Below are 23,301 nucleotides of genomic sequence, written 5' to 3' on the forward strand. Positions count from 1 at the left end.
GAGGAATTCAAGTTCATTCTTAACTCTGTGGCACAGCCAGCCAAAGCTACAGGAGACTGCCTCAAAACGGGGAGGGGACAGGGAAGCGGTTCAGCCTGCACTATCAAACTTCATCATCTGAAATCAACCCCTGGAGCTCAAATGGAGGAAAAACGAGAACCAACTCCCCAGAACCCTCCTCTGGCTTCCACACATACTGCTGCACTCGGGGAAATGTTTGTTGAAGCCCAAGGTCCGGGCTGGAGACATGGCTGGGGGAAATGGCTATCAGTAAAGTCTCTGCCAGATCAACCTGAGGACCTGAGTGTGGATCCCAGCATCCTCCTAAAAAAGCAGGCCTGCGAAGATTGCATCTGTAATCCGTCCTCAAGATCACGTGTTGATGGGAGAGGCTGACAGAGGGTTCCCCACAGCTCACAGACAGACTAGCGAAAACAGGGAGCTCCAGGTTCTGTGAGAGACCCTGTCTCAAAAAAAAAAAAAAAAAAAAAAAAAGAGTGAAAAGGATCGGCAGAGGTGGCTCAGCTGTTAAAAGGACTGGCTGCTCTTTCAAAAGACCTGGGTTCAATTCTCAATATTTACATGGTGGCTCATAACCATCTGTAGTTACAACTCCAGGGGACCTGACGCCCTCTCTGGCCTCCTTGGACACCAGGCATGCTTGAATACGCATACATACATTAAGGCAAAACATCCACATACATAAAACCAAGTAAAATTTTAATAATAATAATAATAATAATAATAATAATAATAATAATAATGTAGAGAAAGCCAAGGTATGGTGGCACACAACCCTAATGTCAGCATTCGGGAGGCAGAGGCAGGCAGATCTCTAAGTTCAAGGCCAGCCTGATCTACAGAGTGAGTTCCAGGATAGCCAGGGCTACACAGAGCCTCGTCTTGGAAAAACCAAAAGAAAATAAAGAAAATAAAACAACGAGATGGGGAGAGACAGAGTGGAGCACAGGATGTCCACCTCTGACTGATGCACACAGGTTGGACACATGCCACACATGCCACACACACACACACACACACACACACACACACACACAACGCTGACAGCCATACAGTATACGCTTGAGTCCAGCCTGGGTTACATGAGGCCCTATCTCAAAAAAAAAAATTAAAGTAAATTAAATTAAGAGTAAGAAGAGTCTGATCCTCAGGTCAGTTGGGATGCTTGCTGTCCCGTTTCTAACTCACTGTGAGAATTCCCAAGTCTGGTCGGCCCAGAGGGCTGACCCGCTGCTCACACTTCCTTCCACTGTTTTGTCTGCGCACCCGTTGAAGCCATCGCCCTCCGAGAGAGCTAAGGCAGTCAGGGACTGATAGATCAGAGGGCTTAGCAGAAATGGATCAGCCAGCGTGCGCGCTCCACCGCCGATATTGCAAAATCTGTAACTCTGGGGAGGGAGGGGCGAGCCAAAGGAAGAAAACAACCCAACCCTGGGGGCATCTGGAAATGAATGCTAGACTGTCCCGGGGTTGCTCAACAGTAACCTGCCTTCCCAGGGGCTGTGCCAGGCCCGCTGAGGGCTCATTTCATCCCTGCTGGGAGGCGCACGGGCAGCCGTTTCAGTGTTACAAGTGGCCTTAAGCGCCAATGCTCTGAAGGTGCCAGGGCAGGAGAAGGGCATCTCTCCCAAGCTAGTGAGAGTGGCAGGCAAGTGTGTACCTGCACAGGTGAGTTTACAGGCTGGAGGGAGGCCTCTGTCTCCAACACATGTGGTCAGGCTTGAGAATAGATACTCATTCATTCTCTATTTAGCCCAAAGCCTAACCCTGCTCCTCAGGTTACTTAACAGAGCAACTACTGCTTGGTAAGGTACAGTGTGTTCTAGCCCGGGCCCCTTTAAGTGTAGAAGCCCCAGGATAAAGCAGATGAGACCCCCAACGCCACCCTCCACCACACGCGCAAAGCCAGATGTCCAACTGATACTGGTCTGTAAAGTTCACCCCAAAACATCCACCACCCACCATTCCAGTTCCCTCAGCCCACGCAAAAGCTGGCAGAGGAAGAAGCAAGGAAGCTGGGTGAGAACTGCGGAGTCAGGCAGCGCGGCTCTTGGCAGACCTAGGGGATCTAATGAGGCAGTAAATGGGAGAGTGGAGGTGTGCAGGAAACGGCTTTGAACTCCTCAGACCCACTGAGAAGCAATCCCACAGGGCTGAGTGCTTCTCACTTCTTTCCGTGTGCCGTAGGGACCGCTTCCTTCAGCCCTGCTGGCATCACCAAGCTTTGACGAATATTCATGGAGTGCAGAAGGGAAGGGACACAAGTCTGGCTCTGCAGAAGCAGTCACACACCCGACACTGAGACAGACCCCCAGACTCATTTCACCCTGTACAGCCTCAAGCACTCTGAGTATTTCACTATGGCTGTTTCTTTGTTCATAAATCGAAAACAATGAGTTGGACTGGCCAAGGAGAAGGTCTGAGGCCCTGATGACATGATAGCACAGGGCAAATACTCGTCCTGGGCTGGCGAGGTGGCTCAAGGGGTAAAGGAGCTTGCTGCCAAGCCCAAGGGCCTGAGTTCAATTCCCAGAACATACACGGTAGGAGAGAACCAGCTCTCACAAGTTGTCTTTTGACTTGCACCATGCACACAGTGGCATGTATGGCCCAACACACACACACACACACACACACACACACACACACACACACACACGAAGGAAGGAAGGAAGGAAGGAAGGAAGGAAGGAAGGAAGGAAGGAAAAGAGAGAAAATATACTTTTTAAAGTTTTTTGTCTTTGTTTTTGTTTAAGGAGAGGCTGGAGAGATGAGTCAGTGTTTGAGAGCACTTGTAGATCTTCCAGAGGACTAAAGTTCACTTCCCAGCACCCATATATAAGGCAACTTGCAAGAGCCTTTAATTCCAGCAACAGAGGATCCAATGCCTTTCTTTGGCATCCCCATGCACCGAAACACATGTGCACACATTCACACACAGATAAACACATACACAATTATAAAATAAAGAATAAAAATAAACCACAGGTGCATCTGTGCACCAGGCAATGCTCCCTGCCCAGAATGGTGGGAAGTCTAAGCTGGTGAGTTGAGTTTTGTGTCTGTTTTGTGTGTGTGTTGGGGGGCAGGGGAGGGTTTTATGTATACATGCTTATCTGAGTGTGTACATGTGTGTACTCGCATGTACAGACCAGAGGTTCACATCTGGTGTCTTTATCATTCATCTTGCTTTTTGAGACAGGCTCTCTCACTGAACCCGGAACTGTACATAATTCAGCTAGGCTGGGGGCTGGTGAGCCCCAGAGAACCTCCTATCTCCCATCCCCAGTGCTGAGATTGCAGGTGTATGCTCCCATAGCCCACTTTTACACGGGTGCTGGGGGGCTGAAGCAGGCCCTCATGCTTGCACAGCAAGCACCTTACCCATGGGGCATCACCCCAGCCCCAAGCCACTGTTGTCTAGCGTCTGATCCCCCTACTCTGTGCCCTAATATAAGCTCACCCCTCATGCTCTCTCTCCCCAGGACTCCAAAGCCTGCCAAGGGAGCAGAAGACAGTTGAAGCATGACAGTAGCCATCACAAGGCTCGAAAGGACTAGCAAGCCTGTGCCAAACCACCATGCTCCATGGCTGCATTGGTGGGGAACAGTGTGTGGGCTCTGGACTGGAAGGGTCCTCCAGAGTTGAGGTTTAGCCTTAGTCTGGCCCCCTATTCCCTACAGAACAGCTTATGCCTGGAGCTGGGGGGAATGCCTAGCGAGCAGGAGCATTTGCTTCAAAGACACGGGGACCTGAGTTCAAATCTCAGCACCGAGGGAAAAAGCCAAGCAGGGCAGTGCACGTGTAACAGGGGGTGGTCTGCCAGACTAACTCCAGGTTCAGTGAAAGATCCTGTCTCAAACAAATAAGGCAGGTGTGATAGACATCTGGTATCCTCCCCTGACCTCCACATCTGCTCATTGGTACAAGCTCACACACACACACACACACACACACACACACACACACAAGTATATACCACACACATACTCACATGCACATACACACACACACATAAGTATATACCACACACATACTCACGTGTACAAACACACACACACACACACCTAAGTATATCCACACACATATTCACATGCACATACACACACACACAAAACCCTAAGCACTCACCCATACCTGCTTGTATCCCTCCCCCAAAGTTGCATCACAACAAGCCCATCAATAGACCTTTGTTTCCAGGTTCTGTTTCTACACACCCTTCCCGTGTGTTTGAGAACCGTTTCCCATCGCCTCTGTCTTCTCAGCTGCTTTGAGTACAATAATAAGAAGCCCCAGGCTAGGGTGGAGGGCGTGTGCCAAGAACAGGGCTTGGCATACGGCCCATGGCTTTTGAGGCTGCCCAGTCAGTGAAGTTAGAGGGACAGCAAGGAGAGTCCTTACGTCTTCTGGTCCCCTGAGCCCAGCTCCTGAGCTGCTTAGGAGGCCCCCTAACACTGGACTGCACTCACACCAGACCTCCATAGCCACCCACCCTGGATCTTACACAGTATAAGGTATCTGCCCCTCACCACACCCCGTGGGAGGGTCACCTGCCCACAGTTCCCCTGGAAGTAGAGCCGTGGTCCGCACCCCCATGCAGAATGTATTGCCAGGGCTGTTGGTCAGAGCCTGGGTTTCTGCAGCCTTAACAAGCCAAAGTCGGCCTTCCGTCCTCAGCGAGACCAACTGAAGAGACAAGCAGTGGTGGGTATCCTCTGTGAGAAGAGGAGGAAGGAGGTCCGCCAATCCTCTAAGTTTAACTTTAGGGTCCTGACGTGACATTTAACTGTTAATAAAGAGCTAGAAGGCTAAGCAGCCCCGGTCAAGGTGTGGTCCCACCCTTCACTGACCCCATCACCAGCTGGATTCCAGTCTGTCCAGCAAGACTGTCGGATGAACTGTCAGAGCCCTGTGAGATCTTTTCCTGTGGTTTAAGTCCCTCTGGTTGGCATTGGGTCACCAGTCATTTTCTTCTCACAGCCTGAGACTCCTGGGGAATTCTAATCTCCCAAGGTCCACTGCCTCAATAGTCTTAGAGCCAAGGCATGAAACTTCTCAGAATATCTTGGCTTCCGCCAATAACAAATGTTAGGTCGTGAGGGTGAGCCACAGCGGGCACCCACAAGAAGGAGGCCTGGACTCCGCCCTTGCCTTCGGCAAACCATGCAGCTTGCATTTGTCATTGTCTGCAGCACAGAGAATACAAGAAACAGCTGCGTTGATGTTTCTCCTGACAGCGGGTGGGTATGTAGTAAGCGGTGCCATTATACCTGTGACAGAACGTTATCTGTTCTCATGAGGGTCAGCACAGGTCAGATTTAACCCCACAAAAGAAGCAGAAGAAATGTTGTCTCCCTTGTTAGGGTACACGGGGAAGAGGAGGCAAGGAAGGACCCTTCCCTCCGTGGCCACCTGTCAGGTTGTCAGGCCTGGGATGGTAAGTGGGCAATTCTTGTAGCGCTAGAGTAGAGAAATGGGACTGTGGACCAGCCTGGCCTTTGCTTTGTTTGTTTGTCTTTGAGACAGCATATCGCATTGCCTAGGCTGGCCTTGAATTCGATATATAACTGAGGATGACCTAAGCTTCTACCTCAGCCGTCTAAATCCTAGATCGCAGCTCTGCTCCCCGACACCTAACCTCTGCTGGAGTCTAAGATCCATCTTAATAGAGAAGGATAGGGCATGCCCAGCTAGGTAGGCGTTGTTCAATAGTTTCTTAAAGGCAAGTGCTAAGTGAAGATGGAGGGATTGGTAGGAAGAGTGGGGCTGGTAAGACAGATTTACAGTGCGTGTGCGCGCGCGTGTGTGTGTGTGTGTGCGAGTGTGCATATGTGTTCATGTGTGTGTGCACGTGTGTACACATGCACATGTACCATAAAATGTGTATGGAGATCAGAGATCTTCCCCTGTTCATTGTTTGAGACAGGATTTCTCTTCCTTCCTTCCTTCCTTCCTTTCTTTCTTTCTTTCTTTCTTTCTTTCTTTCTTTCTTGTTTTTGTCTGTTTGTTGACACAGGGTTTCTTTATATAGCAGCCAGGCTGGTTTCAAACTCACAGAGACCCACTTGCCTCTGCCTCCTGAGTACTGGGATTAAAGGTGTGCGCCATCATGCCCAGCTCAAAGACAGAATTTCTTATTGTTCTTTGCTCCCCTCATCAAGTTAGCGGGCCCAGTCGCATAGATTCTCTTCTTCCTGTTTCCCATCTCTCTATAGGTGAGCAGGATGCTGTGATAAGGGCCCAGCTCCCTATCCACATCTCTCTCTCTCTCTCTCTCTCTCTCTCTCTCTCTCTCTCTCTCTCTCTCTCTCTCCTGAACTTGCCACCCCAAGCAGCTGTCCGTCTTGCCTCCCAGCCTCACCACCAACCCTGACATTTTGCCTGGGTTCTCAGGATTGAATTTCGGGTCCTTGTGCTTTCAAGGAAAGCACTTTACTGATTGAACCACCATCTCCCTGAGCCGGCCAGCAATTCTCTCTGCAGAGCAATTGGAAAAGGTGTCAGTACCCAGCAGGTAACTTGCAGAGCCTGAGGCCACTATAAGCCCCCTGGAATCAACTACTTCTTAGGTTGGTCAAGTTCCTGGCTGTTTCTGCAGAGGGGACGCTCCCTGGTCCCCAGGCTGCCACCCTCAGACTGTCACTCCCTGTGTCTACAGTGGGATGCAGAGGCTGGACAGGGCACTGGTTGGGTGCTGTGTGCCTGGCCAAAACTATGTTCCTTCCCATCTCATCACAACCCACTTCCTCCAGCCATCCCCTGCTGCTTCCCAAAGGCAGGCCAGCATCCTTTCCTGTCCCCTTGAGAGTTGCACATGCTCCCTGAGCCTTTGGTGGTCCTGGCCTAGTTGTCTGGAAGTCAGCAACTTCCAGCTGGGGCCATGGAAATAGAACACATGTGAGAGATGGCAAGAAAGGCACCTGTCAGTGACTAGCCTCCGGGGGCCAGGCCAAGAGAAGAGTGTGGCCTTTATGACATCTCCTCTGGAGGCGAGGACACCCTCAGTCCAACACATGAGAGTCCATTGAGGAAGGGGAGAGAAGGGAAAAGATTGTGTTTCACAAGCTGGGGTGTGTGTGTGTGTGTGTGTGTGTGTGTGTGTGTGTGTGTGTGTGTACATATAAGCACACACACAGCACAAAGGAGCCTGCAACTCTCAATGTCTTGCAAGCCTAACGGCCTGAGTCTGATCTCCAAGACCCACATGGCAGGAGAGAACTGACTCCTGAAAGTTGTTCCTTGACCTCCATGTGCGTTCTGTGATATGTGTCCATGTGTTTACACAAACACACAAATAAAATGCAATTAAACTGGAAAAAGGAAAGGAAAGGAAGGAAGGAAGGAAGGAAGGAAGGAAGGAAGGAAGGAAGGAAGGAGAAAGAGCCATGAGGTACAACAGCAAAGGCTATTAAGGCAGCACAAGTCACCACAGAGCACGGAGCACGGAGCACGGAGCGAAAACTGTCCAAGACAGGGTTGGAAAAGCCTGAGGCCAGGAAGGCAGCACAAACTTCAGCCTTTGAGGACAGAGAAACAGGAAAACAGAGCCGTAGGTCACGAGCCTCCTCCACAGCGGCCACAGGTATTCTGCAGGGCTGGGAGCTGGCAGGGAGCCCCAGCATCTCTCATTAGGTTAGCCGCACCAGCTCTCAGGGTTTTATTGCCTCTGTGTTGCCTCCGAAGAGCTGAGCCCCATCTGGCTGTGGCTGTTAAAAATGTGCTTGGCTTTCTTCTTTAAAATAAAACCCCAATCAAGGGATAAAAGAAAGTGCTCTGGAGTTCAGCCAGGGAACCGCTGCTTACAGGTGGAGAAAGATGGAGGGTCCGGGAGGAACTGGGGTGGAGGGAGCGAGCGATCCGCTGACATAGCACCTGTGTTGGAGAACGGCAGAAGCTAAGAGATGGGGCTTTTTGATGCTTAAACCCAAGGAGGATGGGTAATTTAGGGAGCACAGCACAAATGATCCAGGACAAGGGAGAAGAGGTGTGAACGCGGCAAGAAGCGCACAGCTACTTTTAGCTAGGTAACACGAAACTGCTATTAAAAGTCTGCTTTGAAACCGAAAGCAACATATGGTCACAAACCCATCACATGCAAGCCGATTTCCCCTGCCAGCCATGCCCTGAACTGTTAGAAGATGAGGCTGAGCTGCAGGGCTTCAAGGTGAGCCTGTTTCCCAGGGCAACACCCCCCCACCCCCTGCCCCCACCACTGTGAGACAGTCACCAAGCTCTAACCCACACATAGGTCTCGGTGTTGCAAAAGAATAAGCCACGCCTGGGGCAAAATAGTTTGTCGTGACCTGCCACCCACCCAAGTAGAATGTGCTCACAGTGCCCCGTGGCACATGTGACCGTGGACCAGGCTCAGCCCAACCTGCTTGCCTACGGGAGCACTGAGTCTACAGTGCTGGCTGGCCCTGGCCTCTGAAGTCAGCTTGTTTGGGCTAAGAGAGAGCAGTCCTTGAAGCAGAGGCTATCTCTGGCAATGGCAGCCAAAATGACAGAGCAGCTATTACACGGACTGATGCCCCCAAGGGAATGTGTCTTTAAGACCAAGGTCTGGGTGCTCGTTGGAGGTGAGGGGAGGGGGTGGGAAGGGAGTACGTGACTAGGGTAGTTCTCCAAGGCCTTTCTTGTGTGCGTGCGCGGCTGGGTTGCAGCCCATTTGCTGGATTGCGTGGAAAGGAGCTTGCCGAATTGCAGCAAGGAATTAGGGCTCCCCTGTTACTTTCCCAATCTTTCTCAATAAACAAAACTCACTGTGGGAACAGCCTTCCTATGTTCTGCAATACAAATTGATTAATGCAATAAAAATGCGAACGAAACCACCAGCCCTCACAGACAGTGGGCTTATGTTGTCTGCCCCGCTCTCTGCCGCAGTGTTTTTCCTTAAAGAGTTTGTGTATTGTTCATGCTTTGGCTTGGCACCCACACAAAATCCAAAGCCCATAATAACGCAGGTCATTAAACCCAACAACTATGTTTGGACCTTTTTCAAGGGAGTGATTCAGGCAGGCGCTCCGCTCCCGAGTCAGCTTCCAGGGAGTTACCGAAGCCACCCTCACTTAAGCAGGGCCCGAGACCAGCCTGGGCTTCCTCAGGAAAAATGATCCTCCTGCAGCCACTAGGTGGTGCTAGGTGTTTGGGAATAGCGTTCAATAGCCTGCGGTGGCTAAGAGAGGACATACTTTTTTTTCTTTTTTAAGATTTATTTATTTATTTATTTATTTGTTTGTTTATTTCAAGTATGTGGGCACACTGTCGCTGGCTTCTGATACACCCAAAGAGGGCATCGGATCCCATTACAGATGGTTATGAGCCACCATGTGGTTGCTGGGAATTGAACTCGGGACCTCTGCAAGAGCAGTCAGTGCTCTTAACCGTTGAGCCATCTCTCCAGCCCAGGACACACCTTTTTGTGTAACATCCTGTCCACATAAAAACGAAGGGGGCACTGGGAACTGGGAATGTGGCTCAGATGCTAGAGTGCTTGCCTAACGAGCATGAAGTCCTGGGTTCCATCCCGCCCGATCCCACAAAGCACAGGTGTGGTGACAACTCACACCTATGCACTGTAGAAACGCCCGTGACTCCCGCTCTGAAGGATCAGAGTTCAAAGTCATCCTATATCAGAGTTCAAAGCTATGTTAAGAGTTTGAGGTCAGTCCGAATTACATGAGATCTTATTTTTTAAAAAAGAATAAGGAAGCTGGAACAGGGCGTAGCAGCTCTCGCCCATAATCCCAGCACTGAGGCGGGGAGGACTGACTAGCCAGTCTGGGCTACAGAGTGAGTGCTGTACTCCTTGGCTCAGCACTTATATAGAATTAGAGGTGTGTGTGTGTGTGTGTGTGAGAGAGAGAGAGAGAGAGAGAGAGAGAGAGAGAGAGAGAGAGAGAGAGAGAGAGACGGAGGTTGGGGGGAGCACCATCCATGTCTCTTCATGTATCTCAGGCTAGCCTCAAACTGGTTATTCAGCTGAGAACGGTCTTGATGGTCATGAACGGTCCCAGGGCTGAGGTGGTTCCTTTGACCCCTGTGCTGGTCTACATGAGGCTAGGAATGGGGCCCACCGCTTTAGGCATGCCAGGTAAGCACTTGTCTCATTGAGAATGTTAAAAAGTGTTTTGTTTGAGTATAGGAAAAGTAATGTATCTTGTTCACATAAGCTCAGAAAGTGTAGCATTTATAGTTATGGGTTCTGGCCTGGAGCTGTAACTCTGTGGCCAAGTATTTGCATGGCATGCACAGCCATGTGCCACAAATGAGCAAAAAGCCTCCTATAAACACGTTGAGGCTCTGGAGTGTTTTGTGAGTGTGGGTCTTCCTTCCTAAAGCTAAAAGCAGGTCGCATGTTGAAAGCCAGCACTTTGAGCAGTATCAGAGGTACAGGGTGGACTAATGAGACATCCAGGCTGCCGATGACCAGGGGCTTGGGTGTGGGTCCAGTGATTTCCTGGCACTGGATAGAAAACTTATGGGAATTTGTTCGTTCGTTCGTTTGTTTGTTTTCACATCATCCAGGAGAGCCTTGAACTCAATAAGTAACTGAGGCTGGTCTTGAACCTCTGATCTTCCTGACCTTTGAGAATACAGACACACACAGGATAGTACAACTGGGTCTTCCTCATGCAGAACTCATGCTCTCCTACACCACAGCCATAGAGTTCAGTTGAAATTGTAGCAATAAGACAAAGACTTTCCACATGGGAAAGTCTGCAAAGGTTCCACACCAGGTACAGAGTCAGGAGTTCACAGATTCAAATTTAGTTAAAGAACCATCACTGCAATTTAGCCAGGCTTAACACTTAATCAGTGCGTTGGAATCTCTTCTACAAAATAGCTTTCCTTCCTTCCTGCTTCCTTCTCTCTCCTTTCTTCCCTCCCTCCTTCTGCTTCCTTTCTTCCTTTCTGCTTCCTTCCTTTCTTCCCCCTCCCTCCCTCCCTCCTTCCCTATCTCCCTCCCTCCCTCCCTTCCTTCCTGCTTCCTTCCTTTCTTCCCCCTCCCTCCTTCCCCCTCCCTCCCTCCCTCCCTCCCTCCCTCCCTTCCTTCTCTCTTTTCTTTCATCTCATGTATCCCAAGCTGGCCTCACATTGACTTCCTGCCTGCACCTCGTCTGCGCTTAGATTACAAGCATGAATCACCACGCCAGTTTATGCCAACCGAGGATGCTGGGAACAGAGCCCACGCTGGGGGAATACCCTACTAACAGAGCTTTGTTCCAGCCCATGTAGAACAGGCTTCTGAGAAGACACTCAGAAACAGAAGCTTACAAATCACGTACATGTGAAGTCCCAGAGAGGACAGGATGCTTAAGGGGGTATGAATGGCTGACAACCAGGGTTCGATCCCCAAGGCCGACACGGTAGAAGGAGAGAACCGACTCGCACAAGTTGTCTTCTGACCTCCACGTGTGGGCCAACACAGGCAGATGCCCACCCAGGTGAGAAATAAGTAAAATGTGAGAAGTAAATAGGAACAGAAGAAGCGCGTTGGGCGGTGGGACGCACCAGCAGAAGTAGGTGGATCTCTGAGTTTGAGACCAGACAGAGCTACACAGAGAAACCTTGATTCAGAGAAAAAAAAATGGCTGAAGCAAAGCAGTGGACTGCAAGGGGTCCTGCTTGACAAACACCATGCAAGAGTGCATGCATACGGCAAGAGTCCTCTCTAGACAGGGGTCTCAGGGGACCCACCTCATCGCTTTCTCCTCTGCATACTGTGTTGACCACTACGGGCACGTATTTTTCTGAGGTACAGGGAAAAAAATGGAAAAATAGAAGTTAGGGATGTAGCTTAGTCAGTAGAATGCTTGCCTACCATGAGTGGAGCCTAGGTCCCATCCCCAACACTGCATAAAACAAGTTTGGTGGTCGACATCTGCAATCCTAGCACTCAGGAGGCAGAGCAGAAACAAGCAGAAGAGATCAGGGTCATCCTCAGCTACACTTGGGAGCCTTGGGCTAACCTGGGCTACATGAGACTTTGTCTCAAAAAGGGAAGAAGGGTGAAGTAATTCCCTTTGCTAAATAGACGTTTTACCAGACTCATGTTCTCCTCGCATTAGCAAAGAGTTAAGTTCCTTGTTGCCTTCATGGTAGCCCTTGAACACAAGCCCCACCCCTGTGGCCATCTTCGGGTGTATAAGACCCGGGTTCTGAAAGCACCCTGAAGGCCCTTGCCCCAGCACAGAGCACTCATGTTCCAGTAACTCACCTGCTTGGTGAAGCCTGGCCCTGCTGTCTGCTGCAGGTACAGCCCAAGTTAGGATCCCAGACCCACCCAATACAGAGCCTTGGGAAGATGCTCTGAGCCTTCTGCTGTCAAAGGCGACAGGTGGAGCTGGGCCTCTGGATTTCACATCTCTGAAGTCCTTAAGAACCCACCAGTCAGCAGGCTGCAGCAGAGGGAACGGGTGATTTCCAGGGCTAGGTGAGCTTTCACATGAAGACAAATCTCCCTCTTCATCTCCTGTGGGGCCCTCTGCTGCTTCTGCTTCCCAAACCCTGACTGCATGGCCCTCAGTTGGTGTCCTCTTGTGATGAGACAAGTACCCAGATATTTTAAGACAGCACTTGAGAGGAAATGCCATCTTCAGGCTCAGGAGATGACTCTGTGGGTAAAAGCACGAGCTGAGCAAGGATTAGACCTTCCCAGCACTGGCCCTAAACTTTCAGTGGAGCCATGCAGGAGAGCAGGAGCCTGGAATCCCAGTGCTGTGAAGACGGGGACAGGAGAACGGCTGGGACTTGCTGGCTGCCATCATAGTTCCAGATTCAGTGAGAAAGAAACCTTCCCAGATTAAGGTGAAGAGTGACAGGGCAGGACACCCATTGCATTTATACACACACATGCATGTGTATGCACATGTGCACACGCTCTTGTGACCCGTGCGTGCGCGCGCGCACACACACACACACACACACACACACACACACACACAAGCACACACACACTTTAAAGAAAAGGAAACAAATATCACCTTTTAAAGCTGTCAGCTGCAGCAAACTAGCCACTCTTGAAGGTGAAGATCTTCTATCCCATAAACAAAAAAGCAGGACACCCAGAACACGGAGTCTGCCATTCTTCTTTGTGCATGCATGTGTGTGCATGTTCGTATGTTCCGGAGCACTGAGCACATGCATGTGAGGGCCAGAGGTGTCAACCTTGGATGTTGTTCCTCAAGAGCTGCCCACTTTATTCTGAGACAGGCTCTGTCATTGGCCTGGCCACTATCAGCGAGCGTCTGTGTGCAGATTCCGGGGCTCAAACCTGCTCCATATACATGTATATACATGCCATATACATGGCAGCTACTTTACCAACTAAGCCATCTTCCCGGCTCAAATGTGTCACTTTTGTATGGAAAACGCTGTGGCCCGAGTGTCCCCTTCAAAGGCGGGGCACAGAGGACTGCACTGTGAGAGCAGAGACAGGAACCACAGACACACGGGGCAGCTGGAGGGAAATCAGAGCAGCTGGTGAAGAAGGTGGTAGAGGAGGGGCAGAGAGGATCTCTGGAAGGAGAGCGCTACAGAGCAGGGGCTCCCAGAAACACTTCCAAGAGCAATAGCACCTAGGGCGACCACGAGGAGCCCAGGTTGTTGGCATGGGGTGGCATCCCAGATGAGAATAGGAATGGGACAGTGTCAGCCCAGAAGGGTATCTGCTTGGAGGGCGACTCTCAGACCAGATATTTCTGGATGTGCCCAGCTCAGGGAGCTCACAGCGAACAGAGCCAGAAATATGGGGAGCATGAGAAGGTTGAGCGACTGAGGCACAAAAGCATAGCTGACGTCAGACAGGAAGAGGTCCTGAAAGAGGACTCTAGAAGCCCCATGAAGAAGAGATTTGCATAAATAGTTGGGGAGTAAGATAGGGAGCTTATTTTTAATTAAATAATTAATTTTTGTATGAGTATGTATGTGTGGAGGTCGAAGGTTACCCTCTAGCTCTTCCTCAGATGAGATCTGAGTGGGACAATAGCTGTGAGGCTCAGATCTCCAGATCTCCGAGGAATAAGGGAAACAGAAAGAAGTGTGGACAGGAGAAGGTTAGAAGGGGGAACGGCAGAGTGTGGGAGTGCACACTGCCATCCCAGCATCTAGGAGGTCGAGGCAGGAGGGGCGGGAGTTCAAGGTCATTCTCAGATATTTATCAAGATAGTAACTTCAAGGCCAGCCTAGGATACATGATATCGTGCGTGCGTGTGTGCGAATGAATGAAAGATAACAGGGCTACTGAGATGGCACTTGCCTGACACCCTGTTCTCTCTCATATCTACAATCAAACTTTCCTCTTCAAATAGCCCTGCTATCAGTTTATACCTCTTGTGGGGGTCAGTTGAAAAACCCCATCCTAGAAGGATAGCTTCAAGGGAGGAGGGATGGCTCCGCTGCTAAGAGACCTGGCCCTTCCTTCTAAAGACCCAGTTTATTCCCAGCATCTGCAAGTCAGTCCTTTCACCACGATTAATTCCTGCTCCAGAGGAGCTGAAGCCCCCTGCTGGCCTCTTCTGGCATTGCATCCACATAGCGTACAGAGATACATATGGGCAAAACAGCACTCATAGAAGGTAGAAAAATCAGGAGGTAGCTCTGGGGGTAAAGTGCTTGCCACCAAGCCAGACAACCGGAGTTAGATCCCTGGAGCCCACATGGTGGAAGGAGAGAACCAGCTCTGGCAAGCTGTCGTCCGGCACTCCAGAGGCATGCCATAGCATATGCTCTCCCCACAGTAAATAAATGAAACTTTAAAAACTTAAAAATAAAATAGGGTGGAGGAAGATACCAATATTCACCTCTGGCCTTCGCTGGCACGAAGATGTTGCAGTCGTGCACTTAGACATGCCCACACAGCGCGGGCGGGGGCTGGAGGCTGGCAAAGGCCCTCGGCTGGCAGAAAATCGCTGGGGGAGATGGAATTGCACTACAGAGAGCACTGCCACAGTTTCTGGAACACGGAGCCCTCTTTCTGGGTCTAAGGAAGCCCCGGGCTTTCCTTATAGAAGACAAAAATGGGAAAGGGAGTCTTATCTTACTCTCTTACCTATGTTAATCTGAGTGTCTCTGGAAGGCAAACAAGATTTAAGCACACAGCAAGATAAAATAAAATAAAAATCTGGTCCATGTGTGTTGTGTGCATGTAGGTGTGCCAGGTTTGTTCCATGCACACACACACACACACACACACACACACACACACACCGGCTAGAGGATGCTGGGAGATATCACCAACTACTGTTCTATGGAGTACTCTCAGGGTCTCTGACTGAGCTGGCTGGCTGGCCCACAAGCTCCTATTCACCCCACCCCACCCCTGCTTCCCCCACTGCTGCAGTTACAGACCGTCAGAGCTATGCTCTGTCTGTTATGTGTTCGGGATTTAGATAGCAGGTCCTTTTACCTGCTCTGTCATCTGCCTTGTCCTCGGTTTGTTTTTTTCCGATAGAGGAAGCGATCTGCACAGTGCAGAATGCCAATTACTTTTGGAGGGATTGCTGGTATGACCAATCAATTGTCAACCTGATAGAATTTAGGATCACTGTGAAAGCAAACTTCTGGGCATGCCTGTAAGGGACTATCTAGACTAGGTCAACAGAGTGGAGAACACCCCCAGAGTATCCATCTCTCTGCTGCCTGACTGCAGCCACAATGTGAGCCGCTGCCTCATGCTCCTGCTGCCGTGCCTTCCCCGCCATGATGGACTGAACCCTCGAACTGTGAGCCACAGTAAACCCTACCTTCTTACATTGCTTTTGTTAGGCATTTGATCACAGGACTGGAGTGATACAACAGGAGTCAAGTTACACGGCAGTCTTGGCCACCCACCCTGGGACCAGAAGACCCTGCACTGTGAATTCCTACAGCAGGAATCCAGGCCCCAGCATCTCCCACACTTACCTGTCACCCTCTTGTGTTTGCATTTATGCAGAAGTGAAGGTGCATCATGGGCCAAGATCTCATCCTGTCTCTAAATCTACACCCAAACCAAGGTTTGATCGGTGAGAGGCAGTAGCAGTCCGTCATTACATATGTACGATAAGCATAAAATCATATTATTTATTTGTTTGCTTTATATGTGACTTTTAGGGGGGGCATTTCTAGCTGTAACTACTGAAAATACATGAGAATTGCTTGACAAGATGGGGATGTGGGAAAATGCTTGCCTGGTGTGTAGGAAGCCCTAGTTTCCATGCCGAGCACTGTACAAACTGAGTATGATGGTGCACATCTGTATTTGTAGCACTTGAGGGGTGGAGGCAGGAGAATCAGAAATTCAAAGTCATCTCCGCTACTTACAGAATTTGAAGCCAGCCGGCCATGGTGTCTCATGCCTTTACTTTCAATACTCAGCAGACAGAGGCAGGAGAGTCTGAGCCAAGCCTGGGCCCCACAAACCCATCTCAGAACACAAACAAAACATCCACAAAAGTTAGGAAGGAGAAAGAAGAGATCCCAAGCCTGCAAGGGAGATGGGTAATCAACTCAGCGCCCTGCGGGCAGACAGAGGAAAGGAGCAAATGAAAGGAGCCCTAGGGAACCCAAGGCATCCTCGATTGAAGTTGACATCCAAAGGACTGCAAATCAAGCTCTGGCTCAACTCCCAAAGGCAAAGGGCTGCCATGGTGCCCCTGGTCAAAATGAACATGCAGAGGGGGCAGTCTGTTGGTCCCCCACCTGATCTGCCAAGAAGAAACAGTTGCCAGAGGAAAAGGAAACCTGGACCAAATACAAGCCGGAACATCAATGTCTCCAACGAAAACATTAAGAAGACTTGAGCCAGGTGGTGGCGCTTGACTTTACCCCCAGCACTTGAGAGCAATGTGTGAGTTCGAGGCCAGCCTGGTCTGCAGAGTGAGTTCCAAGACAGCCATTGAGACCCGGTCTTAAAAAAAAAAAAAATGGGGCTTGGGGATTTAGCTCAGTGGTAGAGCGCTTGCCTAGCAAGCACAAGGCCCTGGGTTCAGTCCCCAGCTCCGAAAAAAAAAAAAAAGAAAAAAAAATGAACAATAACATAAAATAAAAAGATGAGAATAAACAGAGGAGCGCCCAGCGCGAAATATGATACACATGCCAACCCCTTCTAACCCTCAGGTGCAGTGTGAGCAGAGCATAGACTCCAAGAGCCAGAAGGGATGGAAAAGGGTTCCAAATGCCATCTTCTGGCATAGAGACAGCAGCTCTGATCTGGAAGTCTGGGCAGCTGTTATTAAGAGCGGACCTGTCAACAGTCAGGCAGAGGGTTGGAGTAGTGGCGCATGCCTTTAACCCCACATCCTGAGAGGTAGAGGCAGGTGGATCTTGAAACATAGTAAGTTCCGGGCTAGCCTGGACTACACAGTGAGACCCTGCCTCAAAAAAAATTGTCAGGCAGAGGTAGGTGGAGTTTGGGGTTGGGGCGGGCGGACCCATCTTCATCGCCCAACTATTTGTTGCAACCGGATGCAGGAGAGGGGAGTCTGTGCCTTCAGTCGTGTGTTCGTGTGTCCGTGCGTCCGCTGGTGACTCCACCAGCTCCAATGCACAGCTCCAACCCAGTGCTCACAGATGGCCACAACGGGTCAGAAGACAGAGCCAAAGTCAGGAAGCAGAGCAAAGGGCAGGTAGGGAGAACTGGCGGGGGGGGGGGGGGGGACTGGGATGATAGTGATGAGACTGGGGGGGGGGGACTGGGATGATAGTGATGAGAGTTGCAGTAATGGGGAGTAAACAGAATGTGCTGTAGACAGACATACACAAAATAGTCAAGGAACGAGGTCAGTGTAACAGTGAAAAGGTCCAAATGGGAAGGAGCATGCGAGAGGGAGACTAGGTGACACATGACTAGTGCGTTACTGGAATCCTCAGGAAAGGTGAGGGTGAGGCAGAAGGGATCTCAGTGCAGGGTTTGTACCCTTAGGGGTACTCAGCAACCCTGGCTGGATTTTTACTCATTCACCCCAATATTCTGAAAGTTTCACATGGGTTCCCTGAGCTCCTAAATGAACTCTCTTCCCCCCTCAGAGTATGGCTGCCAACCAGAGACCACGAGATACTTGAGCGAAACTCATGGCTTAAAAAAGAATCAAGAACCAAAAAACACTCACTTCAAAATTAAGTAAGATCAACTCTGGAAATAGAGCTTTCCAAAGCCTTACCATGGGGAAGGAGGCAGTTATCAGGTGGGGTGCTTGCCACATGAGCGTGAGGGACAAGTAGAATCCAAGAAGCCACGGGAAGCAGGTGCACACCTGTGACCTCAGTGTGCCTGTGCAGAGACAGGAGGTGGAGACAGAAGAATCCCTGAAGCAACCGGGCTGCTAACTGGGGGCAAGCAGCAGCAACTCGGATCTCTGCCTCAGAACAAGGTGTAAGACCGAAGAGACTTAACCTCTGGCCTCCACGTGCATAATGTGGCACATGCATACCTGCACTCACAATCGTGTACATGTACACACCCACATCACACACAAAGACTTAAAGAATTAAAGCTTTTGTACACAGGCAAACATATGCACATAAAGGTAAGCATGCACACATGCACAGGACTCATGTACACACACATACATGCAAGCATGCTCACTCACAAGCAAGCAGGCACACACACACACAGGCTAGCATGCACACTCACAAGCAAGCTTGCACACACACAGAGGCAAGCAAGCATACTCAGAAGCATGCACACACACACACACACACAGGTAAGCATACACACATGCACAGGCCTCATGTACACACACACAGAGGCAAGCATGCACACTCACAAACAAGTAAGCATACACATATAGGCTAGCATGCACACGCCACTCACAAGCAACCATGCACGCACGCACACACACACACACACACACACATATACAGGTAAGCATGCACATATGCACAGGCCTCATGTACACACAGAGGCAAGCATGCACACTCACAAGCAAGCATGCACACACGAATACAGACTAGCATGCACACACCACACACATACACACAGGCTATCATGCAGACACAGGCAAAAATGCACACACACATGCACTCACATGAGCACACATGTACACTCTCCATATTACCCTCCCTGCCAGAGTCTGAGGGTGAAAATCAAGTGGTGGCCTCAGACTGTCAGTGAGAGACACCAGAGTACCAGAGGGTGCACTGGGAACAGACATGAGATGAAGGACAGGGCTGACACAGAAGCAAGGCCACAAGGCTGCCATTCCTCAGACCATCTTCTAGACCATCACAAAGCATGTGCAGTTATGGCGCCGATAAGTTTAAAACTAAAAATACAAAATCTGAGGTCAGTGACGTGGTGTTGTGGGTGGGAGCAACTGCCACCAAGGCTGATGACCGGAATTCCATCCTGGGGCCCACGGGGTGGAAAGGAACTGGCTCTCCTCAGTTGTCCTTTGACCTCTGGTGGACTTGAATGCACACACACACACACACCAACACATACACACAGACACACAACACACACACACGCACAATGGAGAAATAAAAATGTAATTTAAAAGTCAGTCATGTTTGCTATTACTAGCATACTAGTATCCTCCACAGTTAATACGTATTTATTTGGGGCTGGTGAGATGGCCCATCAGCTAGGAGCCCTTGCGTCTCTCCCACAGGACCAGAGTTCAATTCCCAGCACTCACATCAGGCAGCCACTAGTAACCCCAAAAGACTCAACACCCTCTTCTGGCCACTGCAGACACCTGCACTCATGTGCATGCAACACACACACACACACACACACACACACACACACACACACGACAAAATACTCATAACGTGTGTATGCCTGAGACTGTAACGGAGGACCACTTTTGGGACTCTTTCCTCCTCCTCCTCCAATGGGTTCCAGGGACAGGATTCAGGTCAGAGGCTTGTGTGGCAAGTGTAAATGACACATGCTAGCATCTGTGGCGCTTTATTAGAGTACAGCTCCCACACTGACACAGGAAGGAACTGTGTACTTCAGCTGTTGTCACTTCACCTAAATACTCATTTAAACTTCTTTATTTGCTTTTATTTATTGTGCGTGTGTGTGTGTGTTTGTGTGTGTGTATACATGCATGTGTGTGTGTGTGTAGCTATGCATGAGTACATGCATGCCACACAGCACATGTATTTAGGGTCGGAGGGCAACTCGTAGGAATCAGTTTTGTCCTTCACGAATGTGGACCACAGAGACCGAACTCGGGTTGTCAGGTTTTGTGGCAAGCTCCTTTACCCAATGAGCCATCGAGCCGACCTGCATTAAATTGGTTTCTGACCAATGAGATGGTTTGGTGTGTAAAAGTGCTTGCCGAACAAGTCTGATGGCCCAAGTTTGATCCCTGGAACCCATGTAAAGGTGGGAGGACAGAACCAGTTCCCCGAAGTGTCTGTCCGTTGATCTACATAGCACTCGGTGGCACCTGTGCCCATGCGTGCCCACCATGTACACATCTGTACACACAAATGAAATAATTTACGCACTGCCACTCATCTAGCTTAATAAGCACATTTGTGTCAGTGAAGTGGAGATGGGCTCATTTAACAGGCAGTGTGGTTATCTTTGACGCTTTGCATGTGTGTGCAGGCAGCACATGTATGTGGTTATGTGTGCACACTGTGCTCTGACACACTCACCTTCTTCCTCTGAGGCAGGGCCTCCACTGAACCTGGTAACTGTCTAGCAATCAGCCAGTGCCAGCGATCCTCCTGCCTCCATCCACTCCACGGCACTCTGGTGACAGGCATGCACGCGGTCATCCCTGGCTTCTTACATGTGAGGGGATTCAGACCCAGGTCTGGGGCTTTTGTGGCACCTGCTCTCACTGAGTCATCTCTCTCATGTGGACATTTTTATGTCAGCGAAAGAATCTTTAATTGACAGGGCTGTCTGCTGGTGCTGGGGTGTGATTATCTTCAGGGTTTTATCTGGGAAGGAGGGTGGAAATGTCTCCCACAGGAGAGATGAGTCCATAGTTATTGCTTCTATTGTAGCTGTGTTTCCCAACCCCTGGGGTTCACCGAAGTAGTGCCTGTTTGATACCGCAGCACGTCTGCTAAGAATGACAAGTGACTGCTAGTTCATTTCCCTGAGCATTCCGTTTGGTGGCATGCAGGAAAAAGGGAGAAATTCTGAAAAGTGTAATTTTTTTTAATTCGAAAAAGCCCATGATTCTTTGGAAGTGACACAAGTTTCCAGGGATCAGACCTTGGATTCCATAACCTCTGTAAAAAAAAATCCATTAGAAGGGCTCCCGCTCTTCCCACCCAGATTCACATTCGGCACCAAAACGTGAAATGTTCACTTCTGGAAAATGGGAGGAGTGTGTGTGCTCAGTGGCAGCCCCCAGTCCCAGAGTCCCCTTCCCCGAGAGGAGGCTTAACAGAGAGTGGGTGTGAGCCTCTGGAACCTGGTTCATGTCAGTGTCACCAGAACCAACTGCCGGGAGCTACAGGAGATGGCCCTCCCTTCTGAGCCTTCCCCTCTTCCGCTTGTAGAGTCTGCAGAGGTAGCTGGCGCTGGCCCGTGTCCTGGGACATAATTTGAACTGGTCACATTTTTCAGAAAGGAAGAAAAAGAACAGGCCTATGGCTGGAGTGGGAGGGAACCAGAAAAGGTGAGATGATCCAGTCAGAAAAAAGAAAGCTTGTTCTGGGGCACAGGCCTACATCTCCCCCACACAAAGTTTCCTCACTACTAAGTAAGGGTGTTAGGGAGGGAAGCCCACAGCCAGCACCTGGCTGGCATTTAAGTATGAAGGGAACAGCGTCCCACTTTCTCTACAAACGCCAGGAGGCTTGGTTCAGCCTATCTGGACCAAGTGAAGTTCATCTTTCTAATTCTGCTTCCAAGTCACAGAAGTTTATCTTTTAAAACAGAAAAAAAAAAAAAAAAACAAATTGTTTTGGCTTTTTCAGTATTACCTGAGCTTAGGTTTTCCGCCCCCTGTCTACTTCTAAACTGATAAGAACTAACGAGGGGTCTTGCCAGAGACCCTCTTTTTAAATCTAAGAAAATAAGATGTTAGTTCTTTTTCCTTTTAGAGACAGGGTCTTGCTAGGTAGCCCAGGCTGGCCTTGGGCTCAGGCTACCCTCCCTGCCTTACCTTCTAGAGTTCTGGGACTACAGGGGTGCACCAGCACGCCCTGCTAATGTGAAGCATTTTGATTTTCCAACAAAAGATGACCATGTCCTAGAACAGGGGGGGACAAGCCGCCGTGGCAATCCTCTTTCTTGTCAACACAACTCAGATTCCTGACCCTAGAGCTGGTGACAGTCACGGTTCAGGGAGGGTGGGAGGGGGCAGACTCTCAAAGCTCCTGGCAACGTTAGCAGATGCATCGCACAGACGCACAGACGAAGGCGTCTTTCTCCTGCCAGCCACTGGTGCACAGGTATCTGTCCCATCTCAAGAAGTGATAGTGAATACAGCTGCGGAGAGCGGGGAGCCAGGGGGAGGCCACCTGGGCTCGGCGCGCTGCAATGTGGCCTTCTCCGCTCGCTCTGTCCGCGGCCCGCTCACAGCAAGCAGCACCGCTCTTTGAAACTCTTCTTGCTCTTGCCGCTTTTCCTGCCGTTCTTGTCCTTGTTTTCCGACATCTTTTTTGCCCGGATTTCTCTCATCAGATCAAAGAACACCTGGCAGTGGGAAGGAAGAGAGAAAAAATGGGGGTCGGGGGGAGTCACTGACAAGCAGCTCGACTGGCAGGGATGCACTCAGCTCTTGTGGCAGAGTCCAAATGCTCGCTCATTCATTCATTCATTCATTCATTCATTCATTCATTCACTCAGACATGCTCTCCTGTAGCCCAAGCTGGCCTCAACTGGCAGTGCATGGCCATGAATCCTGGTCCTCCCGTGCACCCTGGGGCTAGGCTTTGTGACATTGGCGATGGCCCCAGGCAAGAGTCTTATCAACTAAGTCCATCTCCAGCCCCCAAGCTTATGTTTGTGAGCCCGTTACATTGAAATAAAGCACCAACAATAAGTCAGTAACAAGGCAGTAAAAATGAGCTTTAAAGAAACCTTCCCTCTCCCAAAAGAACTCTGCCGTTGCACACAGCTCTCACGGGCAGGATGGGCCTGTCACCGTCCACCAGATCTTTTCTTAATTACAGAATAAGGGTAAAATGTGCTTTTTCCAAGCACGGTTCTAGAATGGCGTGTGAAATTCAGACATCCAGAGGGCAGTCGCCTTCAAGTCTATTCTTCCTGCTTCCAGAAAAGGCAAAGGGCGGCTCATCAGGTAGAGCCCCCGCCACCAAGCAGGATGACCTGAATTCAGTACTTGAACTGGTTCGCACCAGTTGTTCTCT

General features: G+C 50.1%; 1 protein-coding gene across 2 annotated transcripts in view; it reads right to left on the bottom strand.

Moving 5' to 3' along the window:
- Window positions 1–21,118: 21,118 nt before the first annotated feature.
- The window catches only part of Ralb (RAS like proto-oncogene B), a 36,142-nt gene continuing 33,959 nt past the window's right edge, over window positions 21,119–23,301 (bottom strand). Inside the window, exon 5 of one of the 2 annotated variants that reach the window (XM_087579850.1) lies at window positions 21,119–22,624. In XM_087579850.1, the coding sequence (XP_087435976.1) occupies window positions 22,505–22,624 (120 nt within the window). In that variant the 3' untranslated portion in view covers window positions 21,119–22,504. 2 annotated transcript variants of the gene reach the window in all.

The sequence above is a fragment of the Rattus norvegicus genome, chromosome 13, assembly GCF_021556685.1.
Source record: "Rattus norvegicus strain SHRSP/BbbUtx chromosome 13, alternate assembly SHRSP_T2T, whole genome shotgun sequence".
NCBI lineage: Eukaryota > Metazoa > Chordata > Mammalia > Rodentia > Muridae > Rattus > Rattus norvegicus.